This window comes from Furipterus horrens, unplaced genomic scaffold (genome assembly GCF_987537825.1).
Source record: "Furipterus horrens unplaced genomic scaffold, mFurHor1.1.pri manual_scaffold_11, whole genome shotgun sequence".
Taxonomy (NCBI): domain Eukaryota; kingdom Metazoa; phylum Chordata; class Mammalia; order Chiroptera; family Furipteridae; genus Furipterus; species Furipterus horrens.
Genome location: NW_028327181.1, coordinates 91,197,663 through 91,216,234, shown reverse-complemented (window position 1 = coordinate 91,216,234; position 18,572 = coordinate 91,197,663). Strand labels below are relative to the sequence as shown.

Genomic DNA, 18,572 nt, shown 5'->3' with positions numbered 1-18,572 from the left:
ACAGCTGAGGTACATTGCCATGAGCCCGCTCTCCAGCCATGAAAAGATTTCAGAGAGTTTTGGCAAAGGACAGCGATGATTTTAATTAAATCTTTGTCACCCAGACGATCCACATTCAGAGGTTCCCGGGGCACAAAATGAACCTACAGAGAGAGCCCCACCAAGGAAAATCCAGACTTTCTGGTTTGGATAAATTAAGGGATGATGGTCGCTATTACAAAAGAAGATTGAGTCTGGTAAAGCCAGTGATTGTTGGTAGATGAGGATACTGAATAACTTAAAGTTAGTTGTTAAGCAGCATTCATGAGCAAGAAAATAAAAGTTATTCTCTATTCAGTACATATTTCAATCAAAATTATAAGCATGTGTTCTGGAGCCTGACTCCTGAGGTTCAGAACCAGGTGCCCTACCCCACAGCCTCTGGCAAGTGATTTCCCTTGTTCATACCTTCATGCCTCTTCAGTAAAATGAGACCAATAGTAGTGCCTGTCTCAAAGCGTTTCAGGAGAAATCCGATGAGTTAATATATATGGCAAAGCATTTATAATACCTGGTGTTTACGAAGTGCTGAATAAACATCAGCTATTAGCATTACTGTGTCAGTGCCTTGCCTGGGCATCTTCAATCAGGGGCGCAACAGCCCCATGAGGCAGGTTCCCTATTGTACCAAGACCCAGAGAGGTGTAGCCACTCATCCGAGGTCACACAGCTGCCAATGCCAAAGCAGGACTGGAAACCTGGGTCCACCTGAATCCAATGACCTTGCCTTTCCTGTTCATAAGAAAAGTGCTTGAAGAAAAAAGCAGCAAAGACCCAGCAACTCTTCAGTAGCAAAGTGGGCGAGCTAACAGAGGAGGCAGATGCAAATATTCAATTAATATCCAAGGCTCAAAAAGCCAGCTGCGTATAAAGCCATCCCTCCCACCCAGTAGCAAGCACAGCTCCTAGATGGCAAAGTAGCCACAGCCTCCATCCCCCAGCAGGCAACAGAGGACCACAGGGAGGCAGATGAATAGAAAAGTATATTTCAGAAGCAGGGAGTAGCCAGACCTACCCTGAACCAAACCTTTCATTCAGCAGCCAGGCACTTTGCAGCAAAGTTCGGCAGGAAATGCTGTCTTTTCTTCCAGCTCCGGCACAAGGCTGTTATATTTTAGGAATTAAAAGCTTCGCTTTGGTAAAAAGCACCGATGGTACCCGTTGGTTGCAGAATGCCCTGTCATTGGCCGTCTTCCCCGCCCCCATTTTCAAATGTTCCTGCTGGTTTCTTTCTTGGTTTTTCTCAACTCTCTGAGCATCCGCTCAGTTTTAGAGGCTGCCGGTGGACAAAGGAACACTGGGCCTATTTGTCCTGGTGAGTGTTTTTGAAAGGAATGTTCTCAGAATAACCGGCTAACTATCCAGCATGCTGGGCTGGAAGCTTTGGCCAAGCCAGGCCCTTATTATCAATATGCTCATCAATATGCTGGTTCGGGAGCAAATTCTAGCGGAGAAATGGCCCAGCACAGCACCGAGCACAGTCCCCGATGGGATCAGTTTGGGAAACACACAGATCTGGAATAAGCCCACCTGGACTCCACTCACAGGACAATGTTTGATTCACTGTTTAGGAGCGGCGTTCACCTCTGACCACAGTAAACTAGAGAATGCTCAGGAGAGGGTGGCAGCTGGGAGCCAGACCTGGGATTGGGGTCTGGCCCTCTCCTTCGCTCCGGCCAACACCAGGACAGGCCCTGGGTTAGGAGCCAAAAGGGAGAAGAAGATGGGCCCCTAAGGCTGATAACTCCCAGCACCTGCCATCAGCCTGGCTCACCCTGTTGTCCCAGGAAACCAGAACCTGCGCCACCCCACCTGGGTGGCAGGTGCAGCCTTCTCCTCACCTCTCCACCCCTGTGTGACTTTGATAGTCATTTGAATCTGATTTCATCTTGATAAGTACATGAAGGAAGAGTGGAGGAGAAGCAGATGCAGGCAGAGACTTGGAAGACCTCTGCCCCCACCAGCGAGTGAGGTGCAAATGTAGTAGCTAACAGAGCCTGGCTGTACTCCAAGCAGCGCTGGGTTCAAGTCCCAGCTCAGTCACTCACTTTGTTTAGCTACCAGTTTATCTTCTACTGAATGGGAGTAAAGGTATCCACCTTGTACAGTGACTGCCATGACTAAGTGACATGCACACAGAGTGACTGGCACTCCGAAGGCACTTGTACTTCTAGGGGCTGGCCTGTTATGGGGACCGTGAGCACGCCGCTGCTTTTTTTTGTAGCAGAGCTGAAAAAGAACCCCGTGCATCCAGCTCCAACCACCTCAAATGGGGAATAGGTGATAAGCCAATGAAATGGAATGAACTGGAACACATAAAACCAGGTAGCATTTCCTGACCTCCACGCTCCCTCCTGAAATACTGAAGAAAGAACAAAGTCATCCTGGCAGTGTGTGTAATCTGATGGAGAGGAGGCTACCAGCGTCGGGTCCGGAGGCATTCTTCTTGGATTCCAAGCAGCTTGGATGGGCTGCAGATAAGGCTCCACGCGGAGGCAAGCCCTGGAACCTTCTAAGACTCATCCCCAACCCTTAGCTATCAAAACTCAAAATCACTCTTTACGTCCATCTGCGTGTGATCCCTCTCCCAAGCTCCCCAAATCCACCCACTAAGCCTTCTAAGAAATCAGCAGAACCATCTGCTTGGGCATGAAAATGAGATATTACCAAAAGTTGCCACACAGAGGTCATTATGTCTGGAGGACAAAGGAGGGAAACAAAGCTTTTAATAAATGCTTTCGGAGCCGCAGCAGAAAGCAACCGTGTTCCCGAAGCTGGCGGAGGGCCCCTCTCCCCCTTCCTTCTCCCTGCGGCTGTGAACGCAGCCTCCTCGCTGCTTTGACACGCACGTTAGGCAGTCAAGCAGCCAGATACCGTATTCCTCTCCCACCGAAACCGCCTGGCCGCCCCACCCTGGAAATGAGATGGTCAAGGAGCTCCGAGCTCATTAAAGCTTTGTCTTCAAGGCCAAAGGAAAGTAGAGAAGTGGTAATTACCCAAATGATTCCATGAGGGGGAAAGAAACCCCTTTGTGTTGAAAAAGACAGCTTAGGCGGACAGGTCCCAACATCTCTACCTTCTTAGCTATCCGGAGAGGTAATAATAATATCTGTGATGCTGTCCCCTCCCCCAACATCATCCCTGGGGGATGATGCCAAGTGTCCAAGCTCTCCAGAACCGGGCCAACCCCGAGCCGCCCCCAGAGCAAGCAAAGGACACATCCCTCACTCTGATCTGGACGTGCCACATGGGAGAAACTCCAGGGACCTCAGGCGGCGGTTAAATACTGCCCATTTAGAGTTCTCTAATCCGGCTGAGCAGAAATTTCCAGATTTAAATTGTGCTCACCCAGGCATGATGAATGGCCTCAGACAGTCTTGAGTTTGCTCCAGCTCCCTTCGCCGGCGGTCAGGTCCTCGTTTGACTCCAGAGTGTACACCCTCTCAGGCTCGGGACTCTGACTGGTTGCCAGCTGGGTGTCCACAGGAAGAAAGGCAAACTGCCAAGCCCCCATGGGAGCCCCCACCCCCCAAATTAACAACTCAGTCAAGGGGAACTAGACAGGGACCAAGAGGCTGTTTGGCATCCTTGAAAAACTCTGAACTTGAAGTCATCGGGATCCGAGCTGGGATCTTGCAGGTGTGAGGCCTAGAGCAAGTTACTCACGTTCTCTGCGCCTTGGATTGTCCAGGTGTTGAGAGGCGGACAATAGCGAGAATTAACAGAAACAGTAAGGTCCGTCCCCTCGACGGTGTCTGGCTCACTGTCTCCAAGAGAAGGCAGAAACGGGAGTATCTATTGTTCCTTCCACAATGGTCACTAAGTGTATGCAATGTGCAAGGCTCCTTTATTTGACCCTCAAAACAACTCTGAAGTGGGGGGGTGGGCAGAGAAGTGTCTTTCTCCCAGGTGGTTTTGGCTTTCCAAGATCACCCTGCTAGTTCGTTGTGGTGCCCCCATGACAGGGTGACCGTCTTGGCTCCTAGTCCAGTGCTCTCTCAACTGTCCCACACGCTCCTTGGAGAGTGGAGCAGTGGGGGCTGGTCTAACAGGATTGATGGAATTAACATGAAGGTCTGTTGCTTGGAGGACCCCGCCACCCAGGCGTCAGTTCCAAGTGCCCCAGGAGCTGTGTCACGATGTCGGGGTTTTCACACCATGTCTCATGGAACTCTAGACCCACAGAGGTGCTTTGGGGGCTTCAAGGGGTGGAGTGGGTGGGTGGGTACTGGTACTCTGGGTCCCCCATTCAGCCAGAGCAATGCCAGCTCTTACCTGCAAGGCTAACTGGTGGGAGACCTAGTTTGTTTATGTTGTGCTTCTGTTGAAGATTCGATATGAAGAAAATATTTGTTCCTTGAAGATGGAGGAGGAGAGGAGGAAGAGGAGGAAGAAGAGGCAAAAGAAAAAGGAAAAGAAAGAGAACAGAAAAAGAAAGCAAAGCTTGAGCTCCACCCCTTCTGGGAGCTTCTGAGAACAGAACCCGGAATGTATCCTTGTGGGATAGAGGTGCAGCCCAGTTCTGAGCCACAGCAAGCCCTCTTGGACCTCAGGCACACACCTGGCACCTGCTGTGTGCAGAACCCCCAGGGCCAGGCGGCAGGGGGGGTGGAAATAACACAGAGTTGATGACTCTTGTCTCTTGAGACTTTGAGGAAGGAGGACAGACACCCCAAAGGCAGAAGAAGGGGGCCAACAAGTGCTAATTAGTGTGGCCGGTGGGGTCCTTGGACTATATTCTCTTGGAATTTTCCCCCTTTTATTTACATGCTCTATTTCCCCAAACCAGACTATAATTTTCCAGGGGGCAAGAAACACATCTCACTCAGTGATGTCCTTCTCGCAGATGTCGGATATGAGAAAGGCTCACAATCTTGTGGGTGAGAGACCAGTCATTCCAGCGTGGGGTCACTGATTTTCCCTGGGTAGCGGGGGCCAGGGAAGGCCCCACAAAGTAGGTGAAATTTATGCGGCGTCTTGCAAGAAGAATAGCAGCTCTCCACATTCCTCTCTCACTTGGGATGGGTGGGTGGGCAGTGCCGCATCCTATAGGAAGCCCATCAGGAATGCCAAAGCGAGCTTTGGGGAGGTAGGAAGTAAAAGCATGTTGGACATCCAGGTACTGGTCTCAGAGCCTCCTGGAAGGAAAAGTTTGGAGCCGGCTTTTGAAGGAGGAAGCTGAACTGCCTCTGAGGGGAAGGCAGTGTGTCCAGGTTGAGACCAGCCGGCAGCAAAGGCAATTAAGTGAAGCCAGCAGGGCTTAAGGCAGAGGCTGGCAATAAAGGGGAGGAGGTGAGGGAAAGCCAGTTAAGCTCAAGTACAGCCAAAGGCAAAAGGAAAGGTATTGAAGTGTGAGCCGCGGAAAAAAGGGAAACAGCTCAGGGGCTGGGACGTTTGAACCTAGCACACCAGGGTGTTCCTGGTTGTGCAGTGGAATAGTGTAATAATGGGGGAGCGCCCCCACTTCAATCACAGCCTCACCACCTTCCTATCAAACAGGGATCCTGTGTTCTTCCCAAAGGACCTCTGGCAGACGCCTCCCTTCTACCTCAACCCCCTGGCCCTGCAAGAGGATCCGAGACAGCCGGGACAGCTGCGGGGAGCAGAAGCCACCTGGGTGCGGGAGAAGAGTGGCAGGGGCCTGGCTTGGCCTGCAAAGTCTCCCAGCTGTGACTCACATCTGGGGTTTCTAGAAATCTGACCTGAACATTCCCACATTCACTCTGCTACATTAGTCTCCAGGTAAAGGCATGGATTTGTACATGGGGAAAGAAGGGAAACCGCACCACACTCCACCTATTAAAGAGTCCTCGGTCCGTCTAAGGGAAGGGTGGGTGTCCTGAGTTGGATAAGGGAGGTGGCTGGAAACGCGGTTTCCCTTCGGTGTTCCTAGGGAACCGGTGCCGCGGCTTTCTCCGCTCTAATAATGTGAATGAACCCTGGGAGACGCACAGAGAGCGCGCGAGAGCGGGGAGGGGAGAGGTGGGAAGGGAGAGACATTCTGGGCCGGGGTAGGGGGAAGAAAGGGGATCGCACACCAGGGTTGGGGCCGAGGCGCGAGGGGCGGCGCCGAGAGACGCGGGGTGCGGGCCCGGAGCGCGGCGGTGGCGGCGGCGGCGGCGGCGGCGGCGGGCGGAGGCGCTAACCGAGCAGGGAGGGCGGGCCCAGAGGGAGGAGCCCCCGGCCGCCGCCACCAGCGGGTCCGGCGGCCCGCGCAGCTCTCACTCGCCGCTGCGCCTCGGAGTTTAAGCCCCGGCGCTGCCGGAGTGCAGGAACGCCCGGGGCGCGGGGTCGGAGCGCGCAGCGCGGCGCCGCCCCCCGGACCTCGGCCCCCCAGCCCGGGCGCCCCGGAGCGGCGCGCAGAGAAAGGAGGGCGGGCGGGCGCGGCGGGCCGGGCCGGCGGGCGGCGGACTATGAGGCGCCCACCATGGTGCGATGCGACCGCGGGCTGCAGTTGCTGCTGACCACGGCCGGAGCCTTCGCTGCCTTCTCGCTCATGGCCATCGCCATCGGCACCGACTACTGGCTCTACTCCAGCGCGCACATCTGCAACAGCAGCAACCTGACCATGGACGACGGGCCCCCGCCCCGCCGCGCCCGCGGCGACCTCACCCACTCGGGGCTGTGGCGGGTGTGCTGCATCGAAGGTACGGCCGACCCCGGCACCCCCATCCCCAACACACACACACACACACACACACACACACACACACACACACAAACCACCACCACCGCCTGTCCGGGGCGCCGGCAGGGAAGAGGGTGGGCGCGGCACTGGCTCCGCGTGAGACACAAAGGAGCCAGAGCGGGCGGGCGGGTCCCCTCTCGGCCAGCTGTGTACCAGCTCGGGGTCTCCTGTCTGGGGACCCCCCAACACACCTGCCCTACAAACTCTTCACTAGCACATGCACACCCCCTCGCCCACAGACATAATGAAACACACTGAAACTCACGCGCGCGCACGCGCGCAGCCGGACATCAGGGTGATCCCGAGGGACCGCGCCGGTGCCCCCCGGGGAGGTGGAGGCTAGCTACCGGGCGGGAGGAGGCTGGAGTGGAGAGGGGACCGGAGAGGAGGGGAAGGTGGAGGGGGAGGGGTTGCTTGGCAACCGGTGTCTCTGCGATTGCTATGGGAACTGGCCATCCTGGGGCGGGGCGACCGGGGGCGGGAACGCTAGGACCGCTCAGCTCTAGCTCCAGGCCCTGGCCGAGGGCTGAGGGTGGGGGTGGGGGCTGGGCTCCCAGCGGGTCTAGGGGAGCCAGGTCACTGGAACCTGAGGCAACCAAGACCCTGCTCCACCCCCTACTCTTCCCTCCTGTCTTCTCGGCGAGAAGGGAAGGGGAACGACACCCGGTCTCCCCTGACTGGGGCAGCGAGCTCTCCGTGGTGGTCCCTAGGCAAGGAGGCTGCGGGAGAGCTCGATGGAGAACTGGGGTGCGCCGGGGCGACCCGCGGACCGAGAAAGGCCTGGGAAGGGCGTGGCCACCCATCAGGGCAGGAGAGGCGGCGCGCCTCGACCCCCGTTGCACCGAGAGGCCGAGTGCAAGTCTGAGTGTAAGGTTGGAATGCCTCTAGGGGCCGGAATCGGGTGCCTTGGGACTGTGGGGACCAGTTCCTCCGGGGGAGGGACCCGGACGACTCCAATGGCGAAATGCACCCGACTTCAGCGCCTCCCGGGTGCTTGCCCGACCGGCTGCGGAACTCATACTAACAGGTGGCTGTGGAGGGACCATGTGGTCCCAGTCAGGTTGTGGATAGGTCTGCTGCTTGGTCTTGGCTTTAAAATGGAGATGGGGGAAGTTGGCAGAGCGTTCCTTTCAAACATCCTTGGATAGAATTTCGTCTTTGTTTTTCTGTAACCTTTTTCCCATGTGTTAACTCCACCCCTCGGTTTTTTCAGGAAGTTCTCCCACACAGCTAGCCTCCCTTACCTCAGTGACAGTCCCTGCAAATAGTTTAGCATGGCTGGATCTTGGTGGAAGTTGGCTTAAAACGATGGCCTTTTTCTGGCCACATTTGGAGTCATCTATAAAGAGGCTTTGTAAAGCTGGGTAGGCTTGGTGAGGTCCAACGTGTCCCCTTTCTCTTCTCCTAGACCCCGCCTGTTCTCCTCTAGAATCCTGCCCACCTCTGCCCCCCACATGCTCTCCCATACTAGGTTGCTTTGCCCTTTGCAATTTGGAGCTTAATGCCGGGGGTAAGTGGAGTCTTCCGGGAGCAGCAATGTGCAATTAATGGTTTGGGAAACACAGCTGCACAAAGGATCAGTGGGCCCACGATCACACCTTCCTCTTTTCTTTTGAAAAACATCATTTTTGGTGTGCAATTGCTCAGATCACGAGCACCTACTCCTCTCACTTGGGGAATGTACCCACGTCACTACCTGCCATGACATCTGAGTTAGACACAGAGCAGGGGCTGCAGTGCCCACCTTACAGGCTCCACTGGGCGCTGTCCACGTGGCAAAAGTAACTCCTGTTACTGTCACCACCCAAACACACACGTGAAACCCAGGCCTTCCAGTTTCCCAGTGGAAATTGGACCACCTCCACACCAGCAAGCCTGGCCTGTGCAGAGTGGCTTTAATGCCTCCTTTATTAATTCCTCATCTTAATGAGGATTGATGTGTTCATCAAGAAACTCCCGAGCTCTGGGCAGCTGGCTTTCCTGGCAGAGGGAGTGTGGAAAATTGCCATCTGGGGGAACTTCACCAATGCCTCTGTCATCCCCCAGACACGTCAAGGGTTTGAGGGCCAAGCCAGGCCACCTCCCAGAGCTAGAACATCCTTGGACCAACCTAGGTCTGAGAAAGCTGGTTCAGGGTTCCTTGTCAAGGCTAGAATCATGACAATCCCTCGACCTGTGTGGAAACAGCCAGCTTGTCTCATAAAAGCACATCGCAGGGTCTGACAGCCATCTGACATCCATGATGCCACCAGCTGCCAGCAAGTGTCAGGGCTGAGACGCAGACAACACATTAACCCCAGGCCACTCCCTGGGAGCATGAAGAGGCCCAGTCACCTCAGTGGTGGGTGGCGTTTGTGTGTAAAATGCATTATTTCTACCTGTTTGCTAACAAAGTGCCCCAAAGAATTACGTGGAAAAAAAGAGAGACACAAGATCAAACCTCTGAGCAGGAACGGAAGGAATACTGCAGCAGGCAGCTAACAAAGCGCCAGTTGTGACGGCAGGACTCTGAAGGGTTCACTGGCAACTCACAAACAGCAGCTTCGGTTTCCTGGTTGCTTCCCGTAAATGACGTTGCTGGGTCAGGCCAGCCCAGCTTTCTGTACGCAAAGGGCTGCGTGCAGAAGCGCAGCTGGGTGCTGCCCCAAGCCCCACCAGGTCTGGCGTCACCCCAGCCTCTTGCTGCCACCTCCCCTCACCCAAAACCGGGTCTTCCCCTTCTGCCCTTTTGTTGGACAGGTGCCCAGAGCCTCGTGCATGCTACCATGTGGCATGATCACAATGGCCCTGAGAGGGCGCTGTCTTCCCCTCATCTGCAGACAGGAAACAGTCTCATAGAGGGTGAGGCTCTTGCCCAAAGGCCCCCAGGTAGGAGGCTGCAGGGCCAGATTTGAGCTTGTGTCTGACAACAGAGCTCTTCCCATCATATCATCCTGCCCTATCCCAAACAGCTCCTGCGTTGCCATTAAAAATAGAACCAAGTACTTGACTACGCAGGCATGAAGGCATTTAGAAGTGAGAAGATACGATTGATATACAAATAATTGCATAGTGCATGCTCTCTCTCTTCTCTGGTCTCTCTCCTCTCCTCTCCTCTCTGTCTACTTCTGTCTTTGTCCCTGTGTTTCTCTCTCTCTCTCTCTTTCTCTCTCCCTTCCTCCCTCCCTCCATCTCTCTCTTCTTCCCCCATGTTCTGGACTAGCCTGTCCTGATCATCTGCTCCCCCCATCCCCAAGACCCCCACTTATTCTTTTCTGTGTTTTTGGTGACACTCAGCCCAAGGCTGCGGACATACAGCAGTAATAAATCTTCGCAAACTTTTCAGTCAAAGGAATCGCCTACCAACATTTGTTCTTGGAATTAGACAAGCTATAGAATGTCAACTAGCATTCTGGAGCAATAGCTGTCTACTAGGGACAGAAGACTTGTGGAAACAAGGAGGGAAGAGGAGACTTGGGGCCCCGATGACAGCAGCTCCTGTCAACATGTCAGAGCCCCCATGCCTGTTGTCAGCTCCCGAGCGTTCACTGGGGCTGCTGGTGGCCAGGCTCCAAGAGGCACCCAGTCCCTCTGCTGCCATGCGGAGAGCTGTGGCCCCAGAATCAACAGTCCTGGCAAAGTTCAGCCTCGGCAGCACCCTGTCCCTCCCATATCCCCCATGTCACCCATAGATGATACTGTCCCCAGCCCACCCACAGCTCAGAGCCTTAAGATGGCAGCCTCGATGCCAGAGTGGCCCCTGTGCCTGCTTTGTGCCAGCTCTGACATGGGTACTAGCCAGAGAAAGTGTGGGAAGATTCTGGACCCTGAGAGTCAGAGGTTCCTTTGTCCCAATCACGCTCACCTTCCTCACCTGGGCAGCATCTCTCACACCAGTGTACCCAGACTTCATTCACACCATGGTACGCAGAGGAGTGGGGGTTGCAGAGGGGGAAGATAGCCATCAGTGACTCCCCAGGGCTCACTCTTTCATCGCTTGGAAACCTTTCACAGCAGGTCAGCAGGCAGCTCTAACTTTGGCCCATTCAGAGAGGGTTCGAGCCAAATACGAATTCTTTCTCCACCTGCTCCAGGCCAGCCACTGGGCTGGGGGAACCTTTCCTGTCTGTGTTCACTTTCACTTTCTCTTGCAGTAACCCCAAGACAGCCCATCAGTCAGGCCCTGGGGGGTGACAGCAGCCACGCAGGCCTCCCCCCACCCCTCCCCCTTTGCCCTCTAGTGTTAATAATAACAGCCTTCACACGCAGAAGACCTTCATGCAAGACGTCAGGTTAGTCTGTGTAATTGTCAACAACACTTCAAGGTAGATATTAATTATCTGCCTTTTATAGGTGTAGAAAATGAGGTTTAGGATGGCCACTGCTGCTGAGGATTAGGATGCCTCCGCCGTCGGGACCTTGGCTGAGCGTGAACAGAGCAGCCAGGCATCCACCCGCCAGGGGATGTGCCTTTTTTTTTTCTGAACCACCCAGATTTGGGAAGGGTGTTGTATTAATTAGCTTGGGCTGCCATAACAAGTTATGATAGACGCAGGGGCTTAAACAGCAGACATTTAGTTCTCACCGTTTTGGAGGATGGGTGGCCAGGATCAGGGTGCTGGCTGGTTCAGCTCCTTGTGACAGCTCGCTTCCTGGCTTGCAGGCAGCCACCTTCTCACTGTGTTCACATGGTCTCTTCTTATCAGGGCACCAGTCTCATCATGAGGCCCCACCCTCATGGGCTCATCTCCACTTAGTTACCTCCCCAAAGCCCCACTTCCAAGACTGTTGGGGTTAGAGCTTCAACATATGGGTTTCGAGGGGACACAAACATTCTGTCCCTGCTTTACAACTGGTGCCCACTCTCCAGTCATTCCGGGTGGGGCCCTGGCAGTCCCTCCTCGTGTCTGCCTTTCCTTCAGGCCCTGCTCCTTCTCTCCACCCTCCTTTGTTCTTCACTCCCTTGTCTTTCTCGTAAGAAAAAAACTAGCTGCTTTTAACTGGAGCCCCATGACTTAGTGAGAAGAAGCTGGGGATCTTGGTGGACCCCATCCTGTGATGTGACTGTAATGGCCCCCTCACAGAGCAGGATCCCCGTGTCTGAGGCTTCAGAAAGGCTCAAGAGGAAACCAGCAGCTCTTTTAATGAAGTGTCCTGTGTGCGTCTCCTCAGAAGGCCAGGATTCTGGAGGGTCCAGCCCATAGTCATGGAAGTGCAGAGTCGTAGGGACCTTAGGTCCTCAGATCCAGGGTCCAGAGGGAAGGGAGGCAATGGTGTCACCTCACTGAGCTGTGGAGGAGGGCCTGTGGGCCTTGTTTCCTCATCTGACTTCTTAACACACGCCCCAGAGAGTGCCCACCCAGAGCTTCCAGTGAACCACGTCCATTGCGGCCTTGTCTTGGGCTGGTAGAAAGGGGGTGGGGGGTTTCCAGCTGGGAGATCCTTCTAAATGACTGAGTTCACCAGCTCTCAACCTTTCTTTCTAAGACACAATAGGGGTCTAAGTCACCTGCCTGCCAAGCCTGCTTCTACTCATTCCTTTGTGCATCACTCCTTCATGCAGCACATGCGGGCTGAGCCCCGGCTCTGTGTCAGACACGGGGGGCTCTGAGTCTCAGCCGCGGGCAGACAGGGTCCCTGCTCCCCTGGGGCTGCCATGCTGATGGGGCAGCTGACACTTCCGGGTACTAATGAGTGTTCTGATGAAAACAGCAGGGATGCTGTCAGCCTAGGGACAGGAAAGGGCTGTCGGAGAAGGACTGGAGGACGGCCTTCCAGGAAGAGGAAAGGGAAAGCCGAGGGCCCCAGGAGGAAAGAACCTGGGAGGAGAGTCAGCAAGGAGGAGGCGGTCAGAGCAGGGCTCCATCTCTGCGTAGGGCTCTGGCAGAGGCTTTGTTGTATGTGGGATCACGTAAGAACCTTTTGAGGGGTTTGAGCAGGAGGTCAAGGGATCTGATTTATGGCTCTAGAACATTATGTGGCTGCATGTGGAGAGGGTTCTGGAAAGCAGAGGAGGCCACCAGGAAACCTGTCTGGACATTGTTGCAGGTGACTGGACTGGAGACCTGGGGCCATGAGGCAGCGGCAGAGATGGAGAGGGAAGGGCGGGTGGAGAGGTGACAAATCACGGACAACTGCCTGGATTTGGGGCTCTGGCAGCTGGCAGCTTGGCAGTGTCATGTCCAAACTGGGGAGATGGAGGAACAGGATTGGGAAAGGAAATGAAGAGTGTTCCCATGAGAGTCCCCAGGTTTGGACACTGATACCCAGCACCTCCACAGCCAAGGAGTGCCAGAAAGTACCTACAGCATAACTCAGGAGGATCATAAGTACACCGAGGCATGTAGGTTCAGCATCAACTGTCCCTCACGACAGGACACGGTATCTCAGCCTCAGGACTAGTGACACTCTGGCGCAGGCCATTCTTTGTGTGTTGTGTTGTGGGAAGGGTAGCAGCATCTCTGGCGTCTCTCCATTAGAAGCCAGAAGCACCCCCATCCTGCCCACCAAGTTGTGACCACCAAAAATATCTGCAGACATTGTTAAATGTCCCCCAGTGTTGGGGGAGCAAAGCGCCTCCCCCCCCCCCACGTGGAGAACCATTGCTCTGAGGGGGCAGGAGCAGACCTGGTTCCTGGTAGTGGGTAGGGATGCCACTTGTTTCTTCTTCCTTCTAGAAAGCACATGGAATCGAGTGGGGGGAGCATCTCTGCTCATGGGTTGACCTGGCATCTGCTCGAGGTGACTGGAGACATAGATGGTGCCCCATTGCTTTCCTTTCTTAAGAGTAGTGAATGGTACTGATGGTTGCCAGAAGGGAAGGGCTTGGGGGGCTGGAGGAAAAAGGGGGAGGGTAAAAAAATACAAATTGGCAGTTACAAAAGAGTCATAGGGACATAAAGTATAGCATTGGGAATACAGTCAATAATATTGTAATAACTATGTATGGTGTCAGGTGGGTACTTGAAATATCAGGGGGACCACTTTGTAAACTGTATGATTGTCTAACCACTGTGCTGTTCACCTGAAAGTAATCGTAAATAATATTAAATGTCAACTGTAATCGAAAAAATAATTTTTTTAACGTTTAGAAAAAAAGAGTATGAATTGTAAGTGACCGAGCTCACCCTGTCTGTGACTGCCAGCCCATCATGTGTCCACACTGGGGAGGCAAACTGCTGAAATGACCCAGTTCTCACACTGCAAGCACAGGGGACTGAAGCCCAGAGAGGCAGAGTGACCCACCCAAGGTCACACAGCTTGTTGGGAACACAGCCAGTAGCAGAAGTGGAGGTGGGGCTGCCTCCCCTGGAGTGAGCACCTGGGTAAAGGGTGGACAGGAAGCCACCACCGTAGCGCGGGGTGAGCAGCAAGAAATGCAGGAAGACAAGGAAACTCACTCCCTGCGGGCCTTTGTCTGTGGCGGCTCATCGCATCCATCCCAGCTAACCTGTCCTCCAACAAGGAAGTGTGCATGTGGGGTGGCTCTCCTGGGGACAGCTGCAAAAAGATAGCAGACAGCTTCTACCCCCAGAGACAGGCCAGGCAGGACCCACTGAGACCTACGCTGGAGCCCCCCTTGTGGTGCCCTGGACAGTGCCACACAAGACCATCTTTTCTGAACAGCAAGGCAGGACCTGGGACCAGACCAAGGACACTTTTTTCCTAAAGTATTAGTTTCTTCATGTGAAAAAAACTTCTCAAAGTTGCGAAAATTACATCATATGATTTTACTCTGTTTGTTCTTTTTCCTCCAACTGAAAAAGGCAACGAAGAAAGGAAGGGAAAAAATAAGTAACAAAACAGGTGAGGGACTGCGAGGGAAGATAAAATAAAATTAAGCAAATAGATGAAGGTTGAGTCTGGTTAGTGCACAAAAGGCTGAGTGAGTTGCCAGAGCTGGGCCACGGATTTGTCTGTGAGTTTCCCGGGGGCGGGGCAAGAGGGAAGAACTGGTCACATATCAGAGTTACAATGTAAAGATAACAGAAGAAAACTGATGCCCAAGAGAAGCCAACTCCTTGTGCGTGACACCTTAGACATGAGACAGTCTATCACATTTAAATGGACTTTGTTGAAAAGGCAGCAAGGGGGAGAGGAAAGAGGCCAAGGCTGGGGGAGAAAACACTTGAGTTCAGATCCCAGTTTTGCAAAGTAGCTGTGTAGCTTTGAGCAGGTCACTTAACCTCTCTGAATTGTTGCTCACGTGTCTGAAAAATGGGATAGTGAGGCAGTAAATGTGAAAGTATCCAGCACACACCTCCAGAGTAGGAGCGTTTTTTTTGGAGAACACTCTGGGGATCGGGACTGTGTTGGCCACTATATTCCACCAAGTTCCAGGGTGTAGGCCAGGAGCCAGATGAGGAACTTGGCTGCCAAACTCCAGCCCGCGGGGGCTGCGAGGGAGGCCCGAAGGTCATCCACTGCCGAGCAGCCATCTGGCAGGGGCTAGCCATTCTTGCCCCTTTGTATTTCCAGGGCTCCCGATGTCTCTACTGGGTCAGGACGGGCCTGGGGTCCAACAGACCCCCCACACACACCCAGTGAAGTCCCAGGACCTTTGCAAAGACCCCAGGCTCTCTGCTGGGTGGAGGATGGCAGGGTGTGACCTCACACTCAGCTATGCCTGGCCTTGGCATCAGGTGCCCTCTTCCCCTCCCACTGCCCTGGAGCCAGGAAGGGGCCAGGGAGCCCCCCTGTTGGGTCCTGGAGCCAGAGATGTGCTTGAGTCTGAAAAGTCCTCTGATTGTTTTTGGTCCCCCAAATATTAGAACCTCTCCATCACCCTCACATCTACCCACCCCCCTAAACTGCTATCCATCCTTCAAGCCACCTCCCCCATAAAGCCAACCCCAGCTCCTTCCTCCGCCTCCTGGAGCATTTTTGTCTCTTGAAGCAAGGTGCCTGTTATCATCCTAACCCCTGTGCCTCTTACCTTGTCAAGCCCACCGAGGCCAGGTGGGGATGCTCAGCAAATGCTGTTTATGGGTCTCTCCTCCCTGCCATTGCCCCATCTCTGAAAGAGTGTGGAAAGGCTGAGGGGAGTTTCTTGACTCAAGCCCAGCTCCAGAGCCTCGGAGAAAACCAAGTCACTAAAAATGGCTGGACTCCCTGTTAAACCTGCCATCAGCCTCTCTGTCACCTACTCTCCCTGGGGAAACGGGCTGGATGCTGTCCCAGCTCACTCTTTCCAGCCCCCATGAGTCTACATGGAAGCCCCAGACAGCCTTGCACTGAAGTCACACTGACCTGGGTTTGAGTCCAGACTCTGCCACTTGTCAGCTGTGTGTCTTCAGACATATTACTTAACCTCTCTGGACTCCCTTACCCTCATTATAAAATAGAAGCATCATTGAATCAAACTCTGGGATTGTTGTCAAGGTTATAGGAAAAAAACAGCAGACTAACCCCCATGGTGCCTGGCACCTTGTAGATATGTATGTGGCTGCCTTCTTCCCATTTCCACGTTTCCTGAAACTTGGAAGTTTTCCAGAAGAATTAAGTGGCCTGACCTTTGTAGCTGAGCTGAGTGAGGCCCCAGGTCTGCCCACTGACCTCCAGGGTCTGGGACTGGAGAAGCTGCGCCTCCCTGGGGATGTCCAGGCAAGTGGAGAACATGGCTCTGTCTCCTCACCTCTCAGAGGCCAACCCACTCCGAATGGCTTCTATGAACTGTGAAATCGGAACCAGAGAGCTGTCAGTTCATTGAAATAGGGTGTAGCACCAAGGCTGCGCCTGGGGTGGTGATGGCAGCCACGCAGGCCACGTGTCCCCTCATCCCCTTCCCTGGCAGGCACTGAGGCTACCACTGTGAACTCCGGTGTTGAGGGATACGAGCCATGATAAAGGGGGTCAGGGGGCAGGAGTGTGCCCTGTGGCCTGGTCCTGATTCAGCCACTAACCATCTGGACGATCGTCTGCTTATCCCTTAACCTCCTAGAGCCTCGGTTTGCTTGGCTGTCAGATTGGCAAATGATCCCTGTCCTTCCCCCCACCCTTCTCTCACCCCGCCCTCCATCCTCCATCTCCCTCTGACCTCCTTTCATCCCTGGCCTCTCCCCCTTCCTTCCCTGTTGTGTGAAAACCCAATGAGGTGATACTTGGGTAAGTGCTGTGAGAAGCACCGAGGTACGTACTGCAGAGGGGACTTGAGGCTCATTTCTTGGAAACACGGTCGGCTTGGCCTCTTTTCACTCTGACACCACAGCAAGGACCCGTGTGCTGGCAGCAGCCTCAGATGACCCTGCTCTCTCTTCTGCCCCCAACCCCCATGCTAGCCCTTCAACCATAGCTAGAAGGATCTTAAAAAATATAAATCAGATCCCATCATTCCCCAGCTCAATACCTTTCCATGGGACCACAGCCACCTGTGATAAAGTCAGGCTCAGCCCCCTCATCTACGAAGCCCCGCCCGTGCTCCTGACTTCTCCCACCAGGAGCTTCTCTGTCTAGGACAGGGTCAGGAAAGGTGATATCTGAACCAAGTCTGTGGGATGGTTAAGAGGACAGATGCTGTGGGAGGGGGTGGGCAAAGATCTGCATCGGAATCATGCTCTACCCTGTATTAGCTCTGTGACCTTGGGCAAATTCCTTAGCTTCTCTGAGCCTCAGTTTTCTCTTCTGTAAAATGGATATGAGTGGATATAATGATAGACATTTCCAGACAATGGAGCCATTCCCCAAGACACAGGACCAAGGAGGAGTGGTCTGAGGCCAGGGGACAGGAGAGCTCGTGTTTGGATGGGCTGCAGGCACAGGGTCGGGGGACCACCCCTTGCTACAATGCTGAGGCAGGGCTGGCCAGGGGACACAGGTGTGGGAGTCACCTGCGGGCTGGATGAAAGCGTCTCCCCCTTGTGAGGAGACCTCAGGCTATGGAAGTTGAACCCCAGTGCCTTGGGTTCCCCCATGGGACAAATGGCACTGTGGCATTTGTGTTTTCTGAAACAACACTCTAGACAAAAGAACAAGTGACAGATTTTCTGTTGTCAGTATAAGAGGCAATACAAGAGGTATTACTGAGGTCCTGGAATGTTGGCATCCCTAGTTTTTTGGAGGAGGTAGGGGAGCAGGGGGGGTATCCAGAACATCTAAAATCAAGACTGCCCTAGAAAACTTCAGACCACAGTAACAGGTCATGTTTAAAGGATGTAAAATGGCCGTTGTCACCAAGGCCATAGTCACGGGCCTGAGACTTGTGCAATTGGACCTTGTGCGTCATTTAATGAGCTCCTGCCATACCTGGAAGTTCTTAATCATGTTGGGATGAGGGGACCCACATCTTCATTCTGTACTGCACCCCGCAAATGAGGTGGCTGTTCCCGGGTGTCCTGCTCTATCCTGAGAAAGGGGTTTGATTAGAAGAATGGGCCAAGGAAGCTGGGACTGGGGGAAGGGGTGGCCTCGAGGGTCCTGAGGCTGCACAGAAATGGGCGGCTGGGGTGGGGAGCAGAAGTGGGTGCTGGGAGCAGACCTCACCTCCCTTGTTCTTTCCCAGGCCCACCATGAACACCGCACAGAGCCAGGGGCTGCCTGGATAACAGTGTTACTTAAAATTGTCACTGTTAAGCATGTGTGGGGCTCCTGCTGAGCGCCTGGCTTCGTGCTGGGCACTGTGGGCGGAGAACCCTTGGGGAACTTATTCTCTGGGTAAGGGGAACCCGCAGGAGAAAGACGGGCAGCAGAGCAGAGCACAAGGTGTCAGGGTCTCCGCGGAGGGATGCTAACGAGACCTGTCTCAGGGGCTTCAGGAGGGTCAAGCAGGAAATACGTGCACGGCTCCGCCCACCTGCCTCGGCTTGGACTTGAAATACACAGCAGCGCTTGTGAGTGGCATCTGGGAGAGGACATGGTGGCGGAGATGGTG

The 18,572-nt window shown here is 54.1% G+C and overlaps 1 protein-coding gene across 1 annotated transcript in view; it reads left to right on the top strand.

Annotated features, from left to right (window-relative positions):
* The first annotated feature begins 6,441 nt into the window (after positions 1-6,441).
* The window catches only part of CACNG4 (calcium voltage-gated channel auxiliary subunit gamma 4), a 49,981-nt gene continuing 37,850 nt past the window's right edge, over positions 6,442-18,572 (top strand). The window contains exon 1 of the mRNA XM_090290687.1: positions 6,442-6,686. Coding sequence (XP_090146813.1) covers positions 6,467-6,686 — 220 coding nt within the window. The 5' untranslated portion in view covers positions 6,442-6,466. The remainder of the gene's footprint in view (positions 6,687-18,572) is intronic.